Source organism: Lissotriton vulgaris, chromosome 5, assembly GCF_964263255.1.
Source record: "Lissotriton vulgaris chromosome 5, aLisVul1.2, whole genome shotgun sequence".
NCBI lineage: Eukaryota > Metazoa > Chordata > Amphibia > Caudata > Salamandridae > Lissotriton > Lissotriton vulgaris.
Window position 1 is genome coordinate 1,636,052,182 of NC_141693.1, and position 15,972 is coordinate 1,636,068,153.

At 44.6% G+C, this 15,972-nt stretch overlaps 1 protein-coding gene across 1 annotated transcript in view; it reads left to right on the top strand.

The window, feature by feature from the left end:
* The window catches only part of SCN4A (sodium voltage-gated channel alpha subunit 4), a 1,232,571-nt gene that overhangs the window by 915,856 nt on the left and 300,743 nt on the right, over window positions 1–15,972 (top strand). Inside the window, exon 16 of the mRNA XM_086923780.1 lies at window positions 11,075–11,500. Coding sequence (XP_086779906.1) covers window positions 11,075–11,500 — 426 coding nt within the window. The remainder of the gene's footprint in view (window positions 1–11,074; window positions 11,501–15,972) is intronic.

Here is a 15,972-nt window from a genome sequence, read left to right on the forward strand (position 1 = left end):
GTCTTATCTTGCAAGTAGCTTCTACTGAGGGTCCCATCATGCAAGCAGCCTCTATTGAGGGTCTTATCTTGCAAGTAGCTTCTACTGAGGGTCCCATCATGCATGCAGCCTCTACTGAGGGTCTCATCATGCAAGCAGCCTCTAATGAGGGTCCCATCTTGCAAGCAGCCTCTACTGAGCGTCTCACCATGCATGCAGCCTCTACTGAGGGTCCCATCATGCAATCAGCTTCTTCTGAGGGTCTCATCATGGAAGCAGCCTCTACTGAGGGTCCCATCCTGCAAGCAGCCTCTAATGAGAGTCCCATTATACAAGCGGCCTCTAATGAAGGTCCCATCATGCAAGCAGCCTCTACTGAGGGAGGGTCTAACCATGCAAGCAGCCTCTACTGAGGTTCCCATCCTGCAAGCAGCCTCTAATGAGGGTCCCATCATACAAGCAGCCGCTACCGAGGGTCTCACCATGCAAGCAGCCTCTACTGAGGGTCTCACCATGAAGCAGCCTCTACTGGGACCCATCCTGCAAGCAGCCTCTACTGAGGGCCCATCATGCAAGCAGCCTCTATTGAGTGTCTGATCATGGAAGAAGCCTCAACTGAGGGTCTCACTCTGCACACAGCCCTACTGAGGGTCTCCTCATGCAAGCAGCCTCTACTAAGGGTCTCATCATGCTAGCAGCCTCTACTGAGGGTCCCATCATGCAAGTAGCATCTACTGAGGGTCTCGTCATGCAAGCAGCCTCTACTGAGGGTTCCATCATGCAAGCAGCCTCTACTGAGGGTCTCATCATGCAAGCAGCCTCTACTGAGTGTCTCATCATGCAAGCAGCCTCTACTGAAGGTCTCATCATGCAGGCAGCCTCTACTGAGGGTCTCATCATGCAAGCAGCCTCTACTGAAGGTCTCATCATGTAAGGACCCTCTATTGAGGGCATCATCATGCAAGCAGTCTCTACTGAGGGCATTATCATGCAAGCACCCTCTACTGAGGGTCTCATCATGCAAGTAGCCTCTACTGAGGGTCCCATCATGCAAGTAGCATGTACTGGGGCTCTTGTTATGCAAGCAGCCTCTACTGAGGATTCCATCAAGCAAGCAGCCTCTACTGAGGGTCTCATCATGCAAGCAGCCTCCACTGAGGGTCTCATCATGCAAGCAGCCTCTACTGAAGGTCTCATCATGTAAGGACCCTCTATTGAGGGCATCATCGTGCAAGCAGCCTCTACTGAGGGTCCCATCATGCAAGTAGCATCTACTGAGGGTCTCGTCATGCAAGCAGCCTCTACTGAGGGTTCCATCATGCAAGCAGCCTCTACTGAGGGTCTCATCATGCAAGCAGCCTCTACTGAGTGTCTCGTCATGCAAGCAGCCTCTACTGAAGGTCTCATCATGCAGGCAGCCTCTACTGAGGGTCTCATCATGCAAGCAGCCTCTACTGAAGGTCTCATCATGTAAGGACCCTCTATTGAGGGCATCATCATGCAAGCAGCCTCTACTGAGGGCATTATCATGCAAGCACCCTCTACTGAGGGTCTCATCATGCAAGCAGCCTCTACTGAGGGTCCCATCATGCAAGTAGCATGTACTGGGGCTCTTGTTATGCAAGCAGCCTCTACTGAGGATTCCATCAAGCAAGCAGCCTCTACTGAGGGTCTCATCATGCAAGCAGCCTCCACTGAGGGTCTCATCATGCAAGCAGCCTCTACTGAAGGTCTCATCATGCAGGCAGCCTCCACTGGGGGTCTCATCATGCAAGTAGCCTCTACTGAGGGTCCCATCATGCAAGTAGCATGTATTGGGGCTCTTGTTATGCAAGTAGCATCTACTGAGGGTCTCATCATGCAAGCAACCTCTACTAAGGGTTCCATCATGCAAGCAGCCTCTACTGAGGGTCTCATCATGCAAGCAGCCTCTACTGAAGGTCTCATCGTGCAGGCAGCCTCTACTGGGGGTCTCATCATGCAAGCAGCCTCTACTGAGGGTCTCATCATGCAAGCAGTCTCTACTAAGCTACAAGAAAACACAAGGAGATATGGGAGGTAATGAGAAATATAACACAGCCAATAACCCCTCTTTAATAATCCACTCACAGTGTCTCTTTATGTTGATGCCTTTGAAAACTTGTTTGGGTGGGGAATGGTTTGGCAGCAGGACAATTAGAATTTACTGTACCCCAGCTGTAACAATTGATTATTTTTGTATCTATGATATCCTAAGGCTAAATTGCTACAGTATTAATAACTGAGCACTGTTGGACTTGGCCCTTTTTAGCTAAAGTTCCCTAACCTTTTTGGCTTCCCCCTAGACCTCTTTTCTGATATGGTGTTGTCAACTTAGATGCTTTGGGCACTTTGCCACTGCTGATCAGTGTCAAAGTGCAAGTGCTCCCTGTATAAAGTGTTATGGTAATTGGTTGTCCATAATTGGAATGTTTGCCTTACTAGTAAAGTCCCTTATAAAGTGCGCTATGTGTGCCAGGGCTGGTAATGCAAATGCTACTCGTGGGCCTGCAGCACTAGTTGTGCCACTCACACAAGTAGCTCTAAAGAGAGAACTCAGGCCTGCCACTGCAGTGCCAGCACGCAGTTTGCTAACTGCCATGTTGTCCTGACAAGTGCACCCACTTGCCAGGCCTTACCCTTCCCTTTCCATGCACATCAGACACCCATATGGTAGGGCCAAGGTTCCCCCCTAGGCAGGGTACAGTGTCTTTGAAAGGTAGGACATGTACTGAGGTGCGTACCATGTCCTGACAACAAAATACTCTCTATTTCATTTTTCAGTGCTGCAAGGCCACCTTGCCCATAGGGCTGAATGGGGAGGGCTGTGTAATATGTTTCCAGGCAATCTTCCCATATGCATAAGATGGAGAGGTGAAGTTTAGTGTGCCTGAACTCACAATTTAATAACACATCTTTTTGTGAAGGTGGTTTTTGCATTGTGAGTTTAGAACCACGCTTTTAGAAGTGGCTGTTTTTTTGTTCTGACAATTCTGTGTGTCTCTGCCTGGTTGTGGATTGACTGCCTGGATTTGAATGTGATAGGATTTGGGAAATGTCTTGACCATGGGGAGAAGGAGGTGAGACAGAAACAGGCTAACCTGCATCTGGAGTGTAGGGGGGAGGAGAAGCCCCCTGGATGTGAAGAGGCCTGGGCTGCTGCCATAAAAGAATGGCTCCACCTCTTGCTGAGTGTCTGAGGAACCAGACCCCCACTATCAAAGGAAGAAGATGCCACTGGCAGGAAGACACCGAGAACTGGTTTGGACAGGGGGCAGTGCCCCATGGACACAAAGACTTCAAAGACATTTAGGGGTATAACTATGACAGCTGAAACCCCTGAACGCTGGACTGATCAAGACTGAAAAGGATTGAAACTACTTTGTGGTCAAGAGAAACCTTTGCTAAGAAAGAGCAGGTGAAGTGACTGAAGAGAAGACCTGTTTTTTCTTGGCAAAGGTTCCTCTTGACCACAAAGTAGTTTCAAGCTAAGGAAGTCGTGAGGTAATCATGATCATTGTTCGCAAGAGAAATCTGCCCAAGATCGTCAGCAACGGAGAAGGCAGGGCCATAACCTGTCCAGCTACAGCATCGCCTTGCATCGGAGCTACGTCATCATTGGGAGAGCCCAGCAGGGAGAGAGGGAGAGCAAGGCAGCACATCCCCCAGGTAAGGCTTGTACACCGGTCGAGAGCTGCGAGCGTGTGAGGCCTGGGGAGGCATGCATGAGGAGTACTGGAGTGCTCCCGTCTCTCTTCCGCTGCATCGCGTTAGACACGCTCGGTCCTCGAGCGACCCGGACCTGCCCAGCAGGACCGGGGCCGTCCTCGGAAGTTCAGGTCTGTTGTCTGTGGTTGGGGCCTAGTGGTGCCCGCGCTAATCGCGTTAATTGCCTGGTATTATTCCCGCATTACGAACTGCCTTATTACGTGCTTTGAGGATTGAATTATTCTCGCATTACGAACTGCCTTATTACTTGCATCAAGGAGTGCATTATACTTGCATTACGAACTTCTTGATTACGTGCATTGAGGATTGCATTATTCTTGCATTACAAACTGCCTGATTACTTGCAGTGAGGATTGCATTGTTCTTGTATTACAAACTGCCTGATTACTTGCATTAAGAATGTCATTATTCTTGCATCACTCTGACAATACGAACTGCATTACGAGCTGCACAGCATTGCATTAAGACTGAATTTGAACATCGTGAAATACTCATTAATACCACAAGAATCTACAAGTGTTTGTTGGCCTAATAACTGGCAAAGTGAAATATTCCAAATATGCATATGTTGGATTTTTATCTTTTGGTCTTACTGTATTTATCTTCTTGATAAAGATACCGCTATTTTCATACATAAGTGTGTTGTCCATTTGTGGTATTATCACTGTGTCACTGGAAGTGTGGTTGCAAATACTTTACACATTGCCTTGAAGATAAGCCTGGCTGGTCGTGCCAAGCTCCCGGGGGTGAGCAGGGGTTATCAAAGAGGGTGTCCCTCCTTTCCCTGACTCAAAACAATGGTCCCTATTTGGACTAAAGTAACTGCCTCAGCCAACTAGAGACCCCTAGTTCTAACAAGTACCAAGTACACCCCTTAAATATTTGATCTCTCATGGTAGCCAGGCAGGGCAGTCCAAGGCTCACTTAAGCTCACCCAGGGAGGTGGTGGGTGATAGAGATTTCAACAGAACATCCAATTATATCTAATACCTGAATTTTAAGTCAGTGCTTTGTCGTAAAAAGTATTCTCAAGATAGTTGAGTACTATACCTGATAATATAAATGTGTATGGAGAAACAATAGCAATAGGCTTTGCACAATGACCAGCCCCGACCCACTGACCTTAACATAAGATCTGCATAATCAATAGGCTCTACCTATATTGATTTCAACCAGGGGGTGTTACTATCAATATGTCACTGCATGCTGGCTTTGCTAAAGGATATCAAAATCAATAATAAGGTTTAATAATATATCCGCCGCCTATTTCAAACAATTGGTGCAGTAAAAACATCCCATCTCTTGCATGTGGTATTAGCATGGAGGTGTCATCAGATTGTGGCTGAATACTTTGTTATGCCCAGTAGGACTTTGGTGGCCATGAGCGCTATCAATGTACCATAAAAGGCACTAATATATCCTCATTACAGTGATTCTTTGATGGCATCAGTGTCAATGTGGCCACACAGTTTACTGCCACTTACCTAGCAAGCATAGTTTTATAGAAAAGTATCAGTCTGAGGCTAATGCTTACTCTAGTCCCAATACCTCACAAACAAGCATTTACAGTGCAATAGGTCTCGCAATAGCTAGATTTTGAGCTATTGGCATTGTGAATGGCAATGCCTTTTATAATATTAAAAGACATTGTCATTTACAATACCAATAGGTCAAACTTCAGCAAAAGCAAGACCAATTGTATTGTAGAGCGAGCTGTTCCTGAAGTGGGTGCCGCGCTCACCATTAAAGTAAAAAAAAAGAAAATGAATCAGAGCACGGTGTCCCTTAAGCGGGTGCCGTTTTCCACAATATAGTTTTAAAAAAATTACAACTAAGAACGATGTCCCTAAAGTGGGCGCCGTGCTCAGCATGCACATTTTTTTAAAAAATGTGAATGAAATTCGCCATTGTGCCGCGAGTGCTGTGGGGGTAAGGGGCCTCCACTTTTAAAGTTATAGCGGCATATCGCTCTATACGAAAAGCAGTCGCCATTGTCCTGTATGAGAGCGCTGCAAATACAAACAAGCATTGAAAATGCAATAGGTCTCGCCTTTGATTAAGTTAAAGCCATGTGCTTTGCTAATGGTTTTGTATAGCAAAGCAAATGGCTTTAACTTATTAAAAGGCGAGACCTATTGCATTTTTAATGCTTGTTGTTTACTTTCAATGGAATAAGAAACGCTAAAAATGTTGGTTATTGTATCCGGCATAGGAGAAGGCAGTTTATTAAACAGAGCCGGAACGGGAAGAAAGCAAAAATCAGGGAGCGGTGTGGTAAGTAGCAATAGGGAATTGCGACATGTACTCAATATTCAAGTTTAGGAATAGCGATGGTGTGGTTGAGGAAATCTGTTGGAGCTAATACCCTTTAACAATTTCCGGTGGTATCTGATGAGTGTGCTGTGAGTGCTGGGTGCAGTGAATATCTGGGTCTGGTATGTATTATGTGGTTGGTGTGAGAATATGAGACATTCATTTTGTATATACGCTGAACGTTTTGAGTGCAATAGTTTTGGAAAATTAGATGCATGCAGCAAACGTGGTAAGCAGGCAGAGTGTGGTGGATGTTGTAACAATGGGGAGTGCAGGGAAATATGTTGATAGTGAGGGTAAAAGTAATTAGGATGTGCGCGGTACAAGTGGCAAAACCGCTGAAGGGTGAGGAGCGTGGTATGCTGTGGGGAGGGACTCCTTGGCCACTAAGCATGCCACCCTTCCCCTTTAAGAAACCCCGACAGACAAGCCTATCGCTTGCAAAAGACGGATGGCCATTTAAACACTGAACGGGGCGTGAGCGTCGTCCCATTGCCGATTAACCCCAGGGAGTGGGGACCATGTTGCCTTTTGTGCCAGGGCAGGGCTGCTAGCCTACCGCCCGAAGCCTCGCACCCACCGCTGACCTCAGACAGTGCACCTCAGGATTTACAATGCACCCAATATTATCGCAGGGTAAAACATTCCTCTAAGTAATACCCTCAAAATGAAAAAAAAATCAGTAGTGCCGACCGGGGCTTCTGGAACCAGTGCTCGTATAAATAAACAGAAATAGACACCCACAAATAAAAAGCGTGCAGTGCCGGTCCGGGGGGCGCACCCCCTCCACGCAGCAGGGAGCCGGGGGTGACTAGTGCACAGTATGAACCACTCTCAAGTATGGTGAGGGCCCAGGGTTGACTGGTAATGCCATATAACAGTGCTAGCGCTGACCGAGTTCCTGAATAAGAAACGTGTGCAATGAAACGCACACGGACTTCACGCTCCTTTTTGTTTAAGCTTTGAAGTCAGTGGGTGACAGGAGGCTGTTTGCCCCTGCTAAATGGAGATGGAGGCTGTCTCCTGAGAAGACGCCGTCTGAAAGCTCAATTACTTTTGGGAGACACTTTAGTTGTGCCACACGGTAGGACAGGCTGGCTCTTAATTTACAGACCTGATTGCTGTATAGCTGATTTTTAACCTATCTAGCGCACCGTGCAAATTCCAGCGCCATGTGCGTGCAGCTGTGACCACTGAATAAGTGAGAAAGGCGCAGGGGGATGAACTAAATAATCTAATCAATGAATTTGATCTACTGACACTAATGTCCCTCTCTGCCCCTAACTGTAAAACCCTGATTCCCACCTTTAAAGGGAGAGGTACCGGGTCTTCTATAGACCATATTTTAATTTCTTCCTCCTCTCAGTCCTTTCTTCAAAGGTTTCCCATCAAAATAGCGTTTATAGAGATCACAATCCCCTCTGTGTATACTTTTGTGGTGCATTTCTGTCCAGCAAACCTAGGGGAAGGGCACCGGGAACATCAAGACCTACAGACCGTGGGCGCCGCCTTAAATGGTCCCAGATTGAGCCAGATTCTTTTCACAGGGAGGTGAGAGACTCATGTGCAGCTGAACTTGCTTTTTGTGTCCAATCGGAGAGTCTACCGAGGGATGTCCTTAGTGCTTTTAGCGTCATCTCTCATAAAGCAAGGGAACTTTTGAGGGCGCCAGCTCGTAAGATATCCAACTCTAACCTAAGATGGTTTGATTCTTCCTGTTCCCAGGCAGCACGTAAGTTAAAGGAGGCCTTGGAAGTTGTTCCGAGAAACCCCCTACACATACGTGTATGTCATACAGATTTTAAGCATCCATCCTTTTGGGCCCCATTCCTGGCGGTTGTACTGAATGTATCGGCCAGGGATGGGAGCCCTGAATTCCTGGGCCATTTCTACCATCGTGCCAGTGTTTTAAAAGTGGGATCGTAATAGCACGCACTGCTATCGACCTATCTCCCTCATCGACGCAGTGGTAAAGGTAGTGGGAGGAGTACTGTTACAGACACTATCATCTCAGGCAGAGGAGCATAACATCATTGCTGACACCCAATATGGGTTTGGTGCGGGGAGGTCAACGGTGGCCCAATGTTTAAACCTCTACCTCATTCTTGGCAAGAACACGATGGCCCACCCAGGTACGATCTACAAGGCCTTTATGGACCTTTCTTCTGCGTTTGACTGTGTCAACCGGGTCAAACTGTGGCAGTCCATGAGGGCCATGGGAGTGGAGGCTTCTATTGTAGACTTTTTAATGGATCTGCATAGGGATACTTAGGTGAACATCAGATAAGCACAGGATCTTCAGGTTTCCAAGGAATTCAATATTGAAAGAGAGGTAAGGCTGGGCTGTATTTTGGCCCCCTTCCTGTTTAATCTTTACATCAATGATCTTGAAGGGGCTCTATTCACTACGGGGGGCGACTTTCTGCATGTGGGGCGCCGGGGGGTCCCTGTCCTCCTATATGCCGATGACGCCATCCTCATAGTGAGAACCGCTAGAGGACTCCAATCCCTACCAGACGCATTCCTGAATTTTATGGGGTCCCATGACTTAGCCATTAATAATGCAAAATCCTACGTTTTGCTGGTAGGGGCTCGTCCCACGAAAAAGTATCCTTTTTCTTTAGGCTCTGCTCATCTCTTGGGGTCCTGCTGGATGATCCCCTGAAGTGGGGGCATCTTATCCAGAAGAAAAAGTGGGAGCTCATCCGAATAACTGCCCCTATTTTCAACTTTGCTGCCAAGATGGGCAAGCGCTCAATTGCAACCATGCTGAAAAGTTATCAGGTTAAAGGTGTATCAACTGCATGTTATGATAGTGAAGTCTGGGGGTATACCACAGCAGACTTGCTGCAGGTGGCAGAGAATAACTTTGTAAAGCTCCTGCTGGGAGTGCCAACCGGTTTATCGAACCTGGTAGCGCATGAAGAATTGGGGGCCCCATTTTTATGTGATACTCTTGCTCTGTGCCCTGTAGTGTTTTCTTGTGACTCAAATTCTGGGTGTTACTCTCACGGAAGGACTGTTTGCCTACACCGCGAAGACGCTACACTGTCAGAGCCTCACAAGTCTTCGTGCATTTAGTGCATGTTTCTAGTGAAATGGCGGCCACTTGAACAACAAGCCCAGAGAAAAGAGCGCCTGGTAAAGCGAATTGAACGCCAACACCGGGCACCCCAAGCGATTTTCTGTAGCTTGCGAGTGTAACTAATACAACACCCACACCAGTCCTGAGAGACACCCTGAATTTGAGTCACAAGAAATCGTGTTGATCCTGAGGAGAACCCTGCAATCAGGGCGTTCGAAACGCGTAGATCTTTTGTGGTTCTTTGTCAACAAATGAAAAAGTTTAGAGAGACTAGATCAAGATACAACTTAATCTGAACTGTTTGAATCATTGGAACTTCGAAAAAAATTGGGATTCACCCTACTTGTCTAAACTTCTTACAATATAAATAATTCCTTGTTGACATTGACCTATACCTCAGAGGTAGCTTTTGTTATGTGTATGAATGTTATTTGAGCGTCTGTAGTGTGAAAGGTATGGTATGGATGTGTTGTCTAGGAATCATGAGACTGTTATTGTAAATCTTGTATAAATTTGTATATTTTGTATATTTGTATATTTTGTATATGCACAAAAAGGTTTTCAAAAAATGATAAAATGAAAAAGCGTTCTGACAATAAGAAACGAGCTTAATAAATCAGCAATAAAAAAAAGAATAGACTGCCATGCTTTATTCATAGCAGATCTTTGAAAAATATAGAAAAGTACTTCCAGTATTGGCAGTTGTTTTGTTTATATGATTTTTATGGAAGCAGGAAAACAAATATTATAATATGGCCACTATCCATGCAAGCACATGTACGGCAGAAATCTTGGAATAATTTGGTCGAGCATTCAGACCTCTTGTATATGCTTTAGTACATATTTATATGTGTTTGTGGGCTCTGGAGATCAGCCGTAGGACTTGTCTGCTTGCGATCAGGGACTTTTTTTTCTTTTCAAATGCCTCTATTTAACTGTCTTGATAGAAATCGTCCAGTAAAGGTCAGTAAAATACCACAATTGCTTTCTGCTGCGGACTTTCTTTTTTTAATTTTTCTGGCAACTGCCTCTATTTAACTTTTTTGATGGAAAACGACCAGCAGAGGTCAGTAAAATACCAGATTCACTTTAGCATTCTCTAGATTCCAGTCCATAGAAATTGTCTTCCATGAGCACCCGTAGACAATATTATTTTTTTCAAACCTTGTATTTTCAGTGATATGACCACCAAAGGCCCTGGTTTTATATTAAAACAGAGCTTTGGACTATACAATTTCCAGCTGAAAGGCAATATTTCTCTCCATGGGTTCCCATACCTGGCATATCTAACAGTTTGGTGCTTTCCCTCCATGTTAAAGAACAGTAGATGTTTCAGCACCAGGCTAATATGCTGCATAGCTAAATACGTAATAGGTCCAAAAGGCGAGACTGATTGCATTGCAAATGCTTGTTTTTATTTAGATTTTATAGAAAACATTCAAATATGGATGCATCTTGCAGTGATTTTTCCATTACTTTCAGAAAATCATACCAGGTTAGCCACTATGCTTTGCAGCGACCATTTTGGATTTTTTTTCTCGCATTTATAAAAAATTGTACTTGGACAGCTGCTGAGCATGCATGTACCAGCACAGATATCATATTGTGATGATTTTAATTTTGTTTCCAAAAAACAATTCCATTATGGCCATCAAGCATGCAGCCATCATATGCATGTATATTTTCTTCTGGACTTTTGGTGGTTAACTATACAAGGCAGCGAGACAGCTAAAGTTTCCTCTTAGCCATACCTAAAAAAGTGGCAGCCGGTTAGCTGAGCTTAGGATGCAGGAAGAAAAATGTTGAAGACAAATTATGTGAACGAGTCTGTTGATTTTACTTATATATACATAGGTGCATTGCAAAATGAGTGATTCTTGAAATATGCAGGTGGAAATGCAATCCTTTGGCTATGCTCTGACCCAGCATTATCTGTTTTGTTCCATTTAGGTGCTGAATCTGTTTTTGGCTCTACTGCTTAGCTCATTTAGTGCGGATAACCTTTCAGCATCCGACGAGGATGGCGAGATGAACAATCTGCAGATTGCCATTGGCCGGATCACTAGAGGAGTTGATTTTGTGAAGAAAACCGTCCTTAAGATTTTCGGTAAGAAACCCAAGGAGGATGAAGACATGAAGAAAGACAACTTTGTGCAGAACCATGTGGACACAGGCCAAGACTCTAAGTCTGATTTAAACTTTGTTGATGGTGTGTTCACGAAAGAACAGTTTCCTATGGACGAACTGGACCACACAAGTAATTTTATCCATAACCCAAACCTGACTGTGATTGTGCCTATTGCGTCTGAGGAGTCTGACCTGGAAACTCCATATGAGGATGAGACAAGCAGTCTATCTGGGACAGATGAGTCTAAGGTCAGATATGTTTGTGATCTAATTCTCAACATTAATTTGTGTTAAAAATATTATCAAGAATCTTTATGTATGATATATAAAACATTTTAGACAACATCTACGTACATGTGAAAAGTCCAAGACTGAAAGCATTGGAATGTCTGTTTATTAACCATTGGTTTAAAAGGACAAACCTAAAATAATAAGTACATTGATTGCATCAATTAGATTAATTACCAAGGACGAATAGAAAATGAGTACATATAACTTTTAACATGGTGATGTTAAGATCAGAATTCTTAGGATTAGAAGAGCAAGAAGTGAGGAATCTTGCTATAGAAAGGAACTGGTGGATTGACAGGCCAATTTAAAGTAATTTCAACTAAATATAGAGAAAGCATTGGCAGAGCCAATAGACTGATGTATGGGTGAAAATCAAGGTTCAGCACCTCACTTCATCAGGTGGGTGCACATCCCAAAAATCACACATTATCATTGTGACTTCACTGTATCAGAAAGTTGCAGATCACAACAGAACTGCAGCACCTGTGTCAACGGGGTACTGATCACAGAAACCATACTCCCGCGAGAACTCCACTACTACATTAAAGAAGTACAGGTCCCAGATATTGTCCTGTAATATTTTTAGCAGCATAACAAATCTACTGTGTCAGCTGGAGTTAGGGAATAGCAGCTTATCTCAAGTGTATACAATAGCATTGTGATTTAAATATGCCAGCAGGGTGCTGAGAACAGAATATGCAATGGCTCAGAGTATTTTCATAGTATAACTATCAGCAGTGTTGGGACTGGTGAGTGAAGTGAGATTCCATGGTGTTGCGAAGCAGAGAATGGTGAGTGATGTGACAGTGTGAAGCATAATGATGGCGATATTGTGTTGAGTGAGGTGATAGTTGATGGGTAGCTATGGAGAGAATGTTGAGTGATAGTTAGTGATGGTGAGACTATGGTGATTAAAATGAGATGCGATGAGTAGTGCTGGTGAGACTGGTAATTGATGTATAAGTGTACATCATAGCAATGGTGAGGCTGTGCAGAGGTTCATGGTAGAGATGTCTTGGATAGGTTGAGTGCTGTAGAGAATGCAGGGGCATATTGTCAAGAACGGCGATAAAATTATCGCCGCTTTAGCGGCAGAAAACTGCTGCTAAAGCGGTTCTAATGGACTTGATAATATGCCCTTGAGAATTCCAATAGAAGTCCATGTTCTGGTGTTCACTGAGGATCGTAATTATTTTTAAGTATCTGATTAAAAATTAAGGGGCTCTTGTATACCCTTGTGAGACTCAACACCATGCCAAGACATGGTTGCTGAAATGGAAAGCAAAAAGAAACTGACTATCTTCGTGTAACTGAATAGAGAAGAATGCTTAACAAAAGTCAATAAAGGAGAAGCACTACACCTCACATGGAATCTGTAAAAATATCATAGCTGGATTTGGTACCACAGGATAACAAGAGATGACAATTGAGTTTACCCGATGTATGACCTGCACTATGTGGTACGTGCCATTGGGTTTCTGCAAACATGATAGGCGAGTTACATGGACTTCTCATAATAATTTTCAGGATCCCTTGCTCAGTCATTGAGACAATCAAAGGAGTAATCTCAGCAATGGTATCAGGGGTTGTTAGAAATGGGCTTCAGGTTTGCTAGGGTATGCACCTAAGCCAGGCAGAACCCACCACTCTAGTCGGGGTAAGGGAGTTACACACCCTAGATAAGCCCTGGTCACCCCCTTCGGAGCTTGGCAGAGCAGTCAGGCTTTTCTCAGAGGCAATGTGTAAAGCATTTGTGCAACACACACACAAACCAGTGACACACTAGGCACACCACAAGAAGGGACTCAACACAAGGTTATTTAAAAATATTCTTTGTATTGTGCATTGTACATAAAACTCTTTAGACCATAATAACATAAATCACTGTGCCACTAGGCACTTGTCATGACGTCACATAGATCATTATAAATTAATTTGCCAACCAGACAATTTTCATAACATTACAAGTAAGTGCAATCCAGTGAATACTTATAGGTTGCTCACGCTATTGAAATATCATTACTGTGCATAATATAGTCACCTTCTATGTTACTCATTATCCTGGCCATGCAGTGCATAAACCAACATCGATCTCACCATGAATATGACATGCAGCACGTAATGAAAGACAAACCCATGACTCACCATAGGTCACAAGGAAACAACATATAACCCCATAGATTCATAGAGCACAGCGCTTCTGTGCTTCTAGTACACCCTCTACAATAAGGGTTCCCTCCAACCGTAGGTTATAGGGTCACCTACAACAGTGAATGTGGTGCTGTCTGGCAGCCCCAGGTGAAAGAAATGGAGCGTGCAAGACAGCCTGCCCTCCTAATCGGGGCAATACAGTAATTTAGCACTACATGCATTAGACTGGTACAGGCAGTCTACTGTCCCCAAGCACACATCGGTGCTACGCAAGAGACATCCTCCGGTCCCTTCGCTCAATCCAAAATGGCAGCTGCCCTAACAAGTACCTGGACTATCGCGAATTCTTGAGAGGAATCGAGGACCTCTGTCGAGGCTGCACCCCGTCCCAACAATCCAGCAACAGTGTCCCAGGTATGTCTGCAACAGTGAGGGGAGGCACTTACACTGCCCATGTTGGCGGAGGACCTCCCTTCACAAAAGGGCTAACTGCCCGTGAGCGTGCGGCCCTGCCATCAAAAGTAGGGAAGCTCAGCCCCACTCATCAATCACCAGGGGCTGAGCCATTTAGGTTGCAGCCATAGGCTGCCAAGATTAAAAATGTGTCTGCGCTCCTCCTCGCTTTCCGGTCCCCACCGGGAGCCACTGCCGAACTTCTCCCCAGCCCAAGTGACAACACCCAGCCTGCAGGACTCCTCTCTGGGCTGCGGCCTTCAGCGTCCTCTGTGACAGCCAGCCCACCTCTCCATGATGTTAGCTTTACCCCAGCAGTACAGAGGAACTCACGGCCAAGATTCCTCAATGCCTGGGTGCCGTGATATTTTACAGCCTGGGGCCACATAGCAGAGCCCTGGCTGGCGAGAAAAAATTGCTATAACACAACATGCCAACGGGGAGAATGATTCTTCCTCCTCAGCTCTCCCCTTCCATCACGCAGGAGCCACTGGAAAAGTGCAGCACGGCAGACGCTGCAGAGCAGACTCAAGTGTTCCTCATGTGCTTACACTTCAGAAAGTGAAGGGGCCACGCCCAATTACCTGGTCACTTGGTCGGGACACACAAGTTTGCTAAGACAAGGGGCATAGCAGCACTCCTTGGAGAGCCCTGGGAGTACACCAGCAGGGTGCAGGCAGGCATAAACTTACATAGCAAATCTGTTTTTAGCATCAATACTCTCTTGGTTTTGAAGATTTCTTCACCTTCATAAAATCTCATGACTTCTGACTGAACCTTAAGTAATTTATTTACCTTGGGTCCAAACATCTATTTTGGTCTCCTTAACATACCCTATTAGGTCTTTGTTGTGGCTGTCCTGAAGAAGGCGCTCAAAAGCAGAAACGCGGGTAGACAAATTGAGAACCTGTCCAACGTCTAGCCACTATATCTTAAATAAGAAAGACTTATTTTATGTTTATTTGTTTATTTGTTTTTGTGTTTGAATTCTGTAAGTTTAATTAAGTCATAACTGTTTGTATAAATGTTTTTTACATTTTTGTGACTATGTCGCCTAACACAGAGCGTTTCAATAATTTGTATTAAATTGATTTTAGCATGAATTTATATATAAATATAAAATGAAGATTTTAAAATGAATGTTTAGTGCACTGAGTGTGTACATATATCAATGAGCCTGTTGTAGGTCTTCCCATGACCAATTAACGGCCTCAGTTTTTTGCTTCAACTTGCATTTTCTCTGCCCTAGGACTTATTGTGCTTTGCAGGGGGTTCCTTTGTATCTCAACCAATTTCCCTGGGACTGTGCCTACCCTCCATTCTGAATCTGATTTCCATTTCCTGTATTATTACAATAAACCTACACTCGCGCTTCCAGTGCCTCAACTTGCCACTAACATGGCAAGGGTTTGTCTTCTTTAAAGTCGACACATCAACACCTGTCCTAGTATTGATTGGAATTCCATGACCTCTACCCTGAGACTGAAATCCTTGCTGCTAAAATCTATTAACACGTTCCATCACTGGGATTGCTGATACCCTTCTTGCAGAGGAACCACATTACCAACAACTGGATGATTTTCAGTTCTCTGTGCAGCCTTCATTTGTGCAGTCATCAGCTTCTCTTTCAACTTATTGTGTTTCATCCTTCATCCCTATTTCACCTCCACCTTCAACTTTGCTACATCTATGGCCTTTTATTACACTGAAATCTGAGCATTTGTAGGGTTTCCATTAGCAGCAGGGGTATCTATCTTTCTAAGCCAGTAATCAAATTCTCGAGATGTAAGACCTGATTGTTCTGCTGGAGTATCCAAAAGTATTTC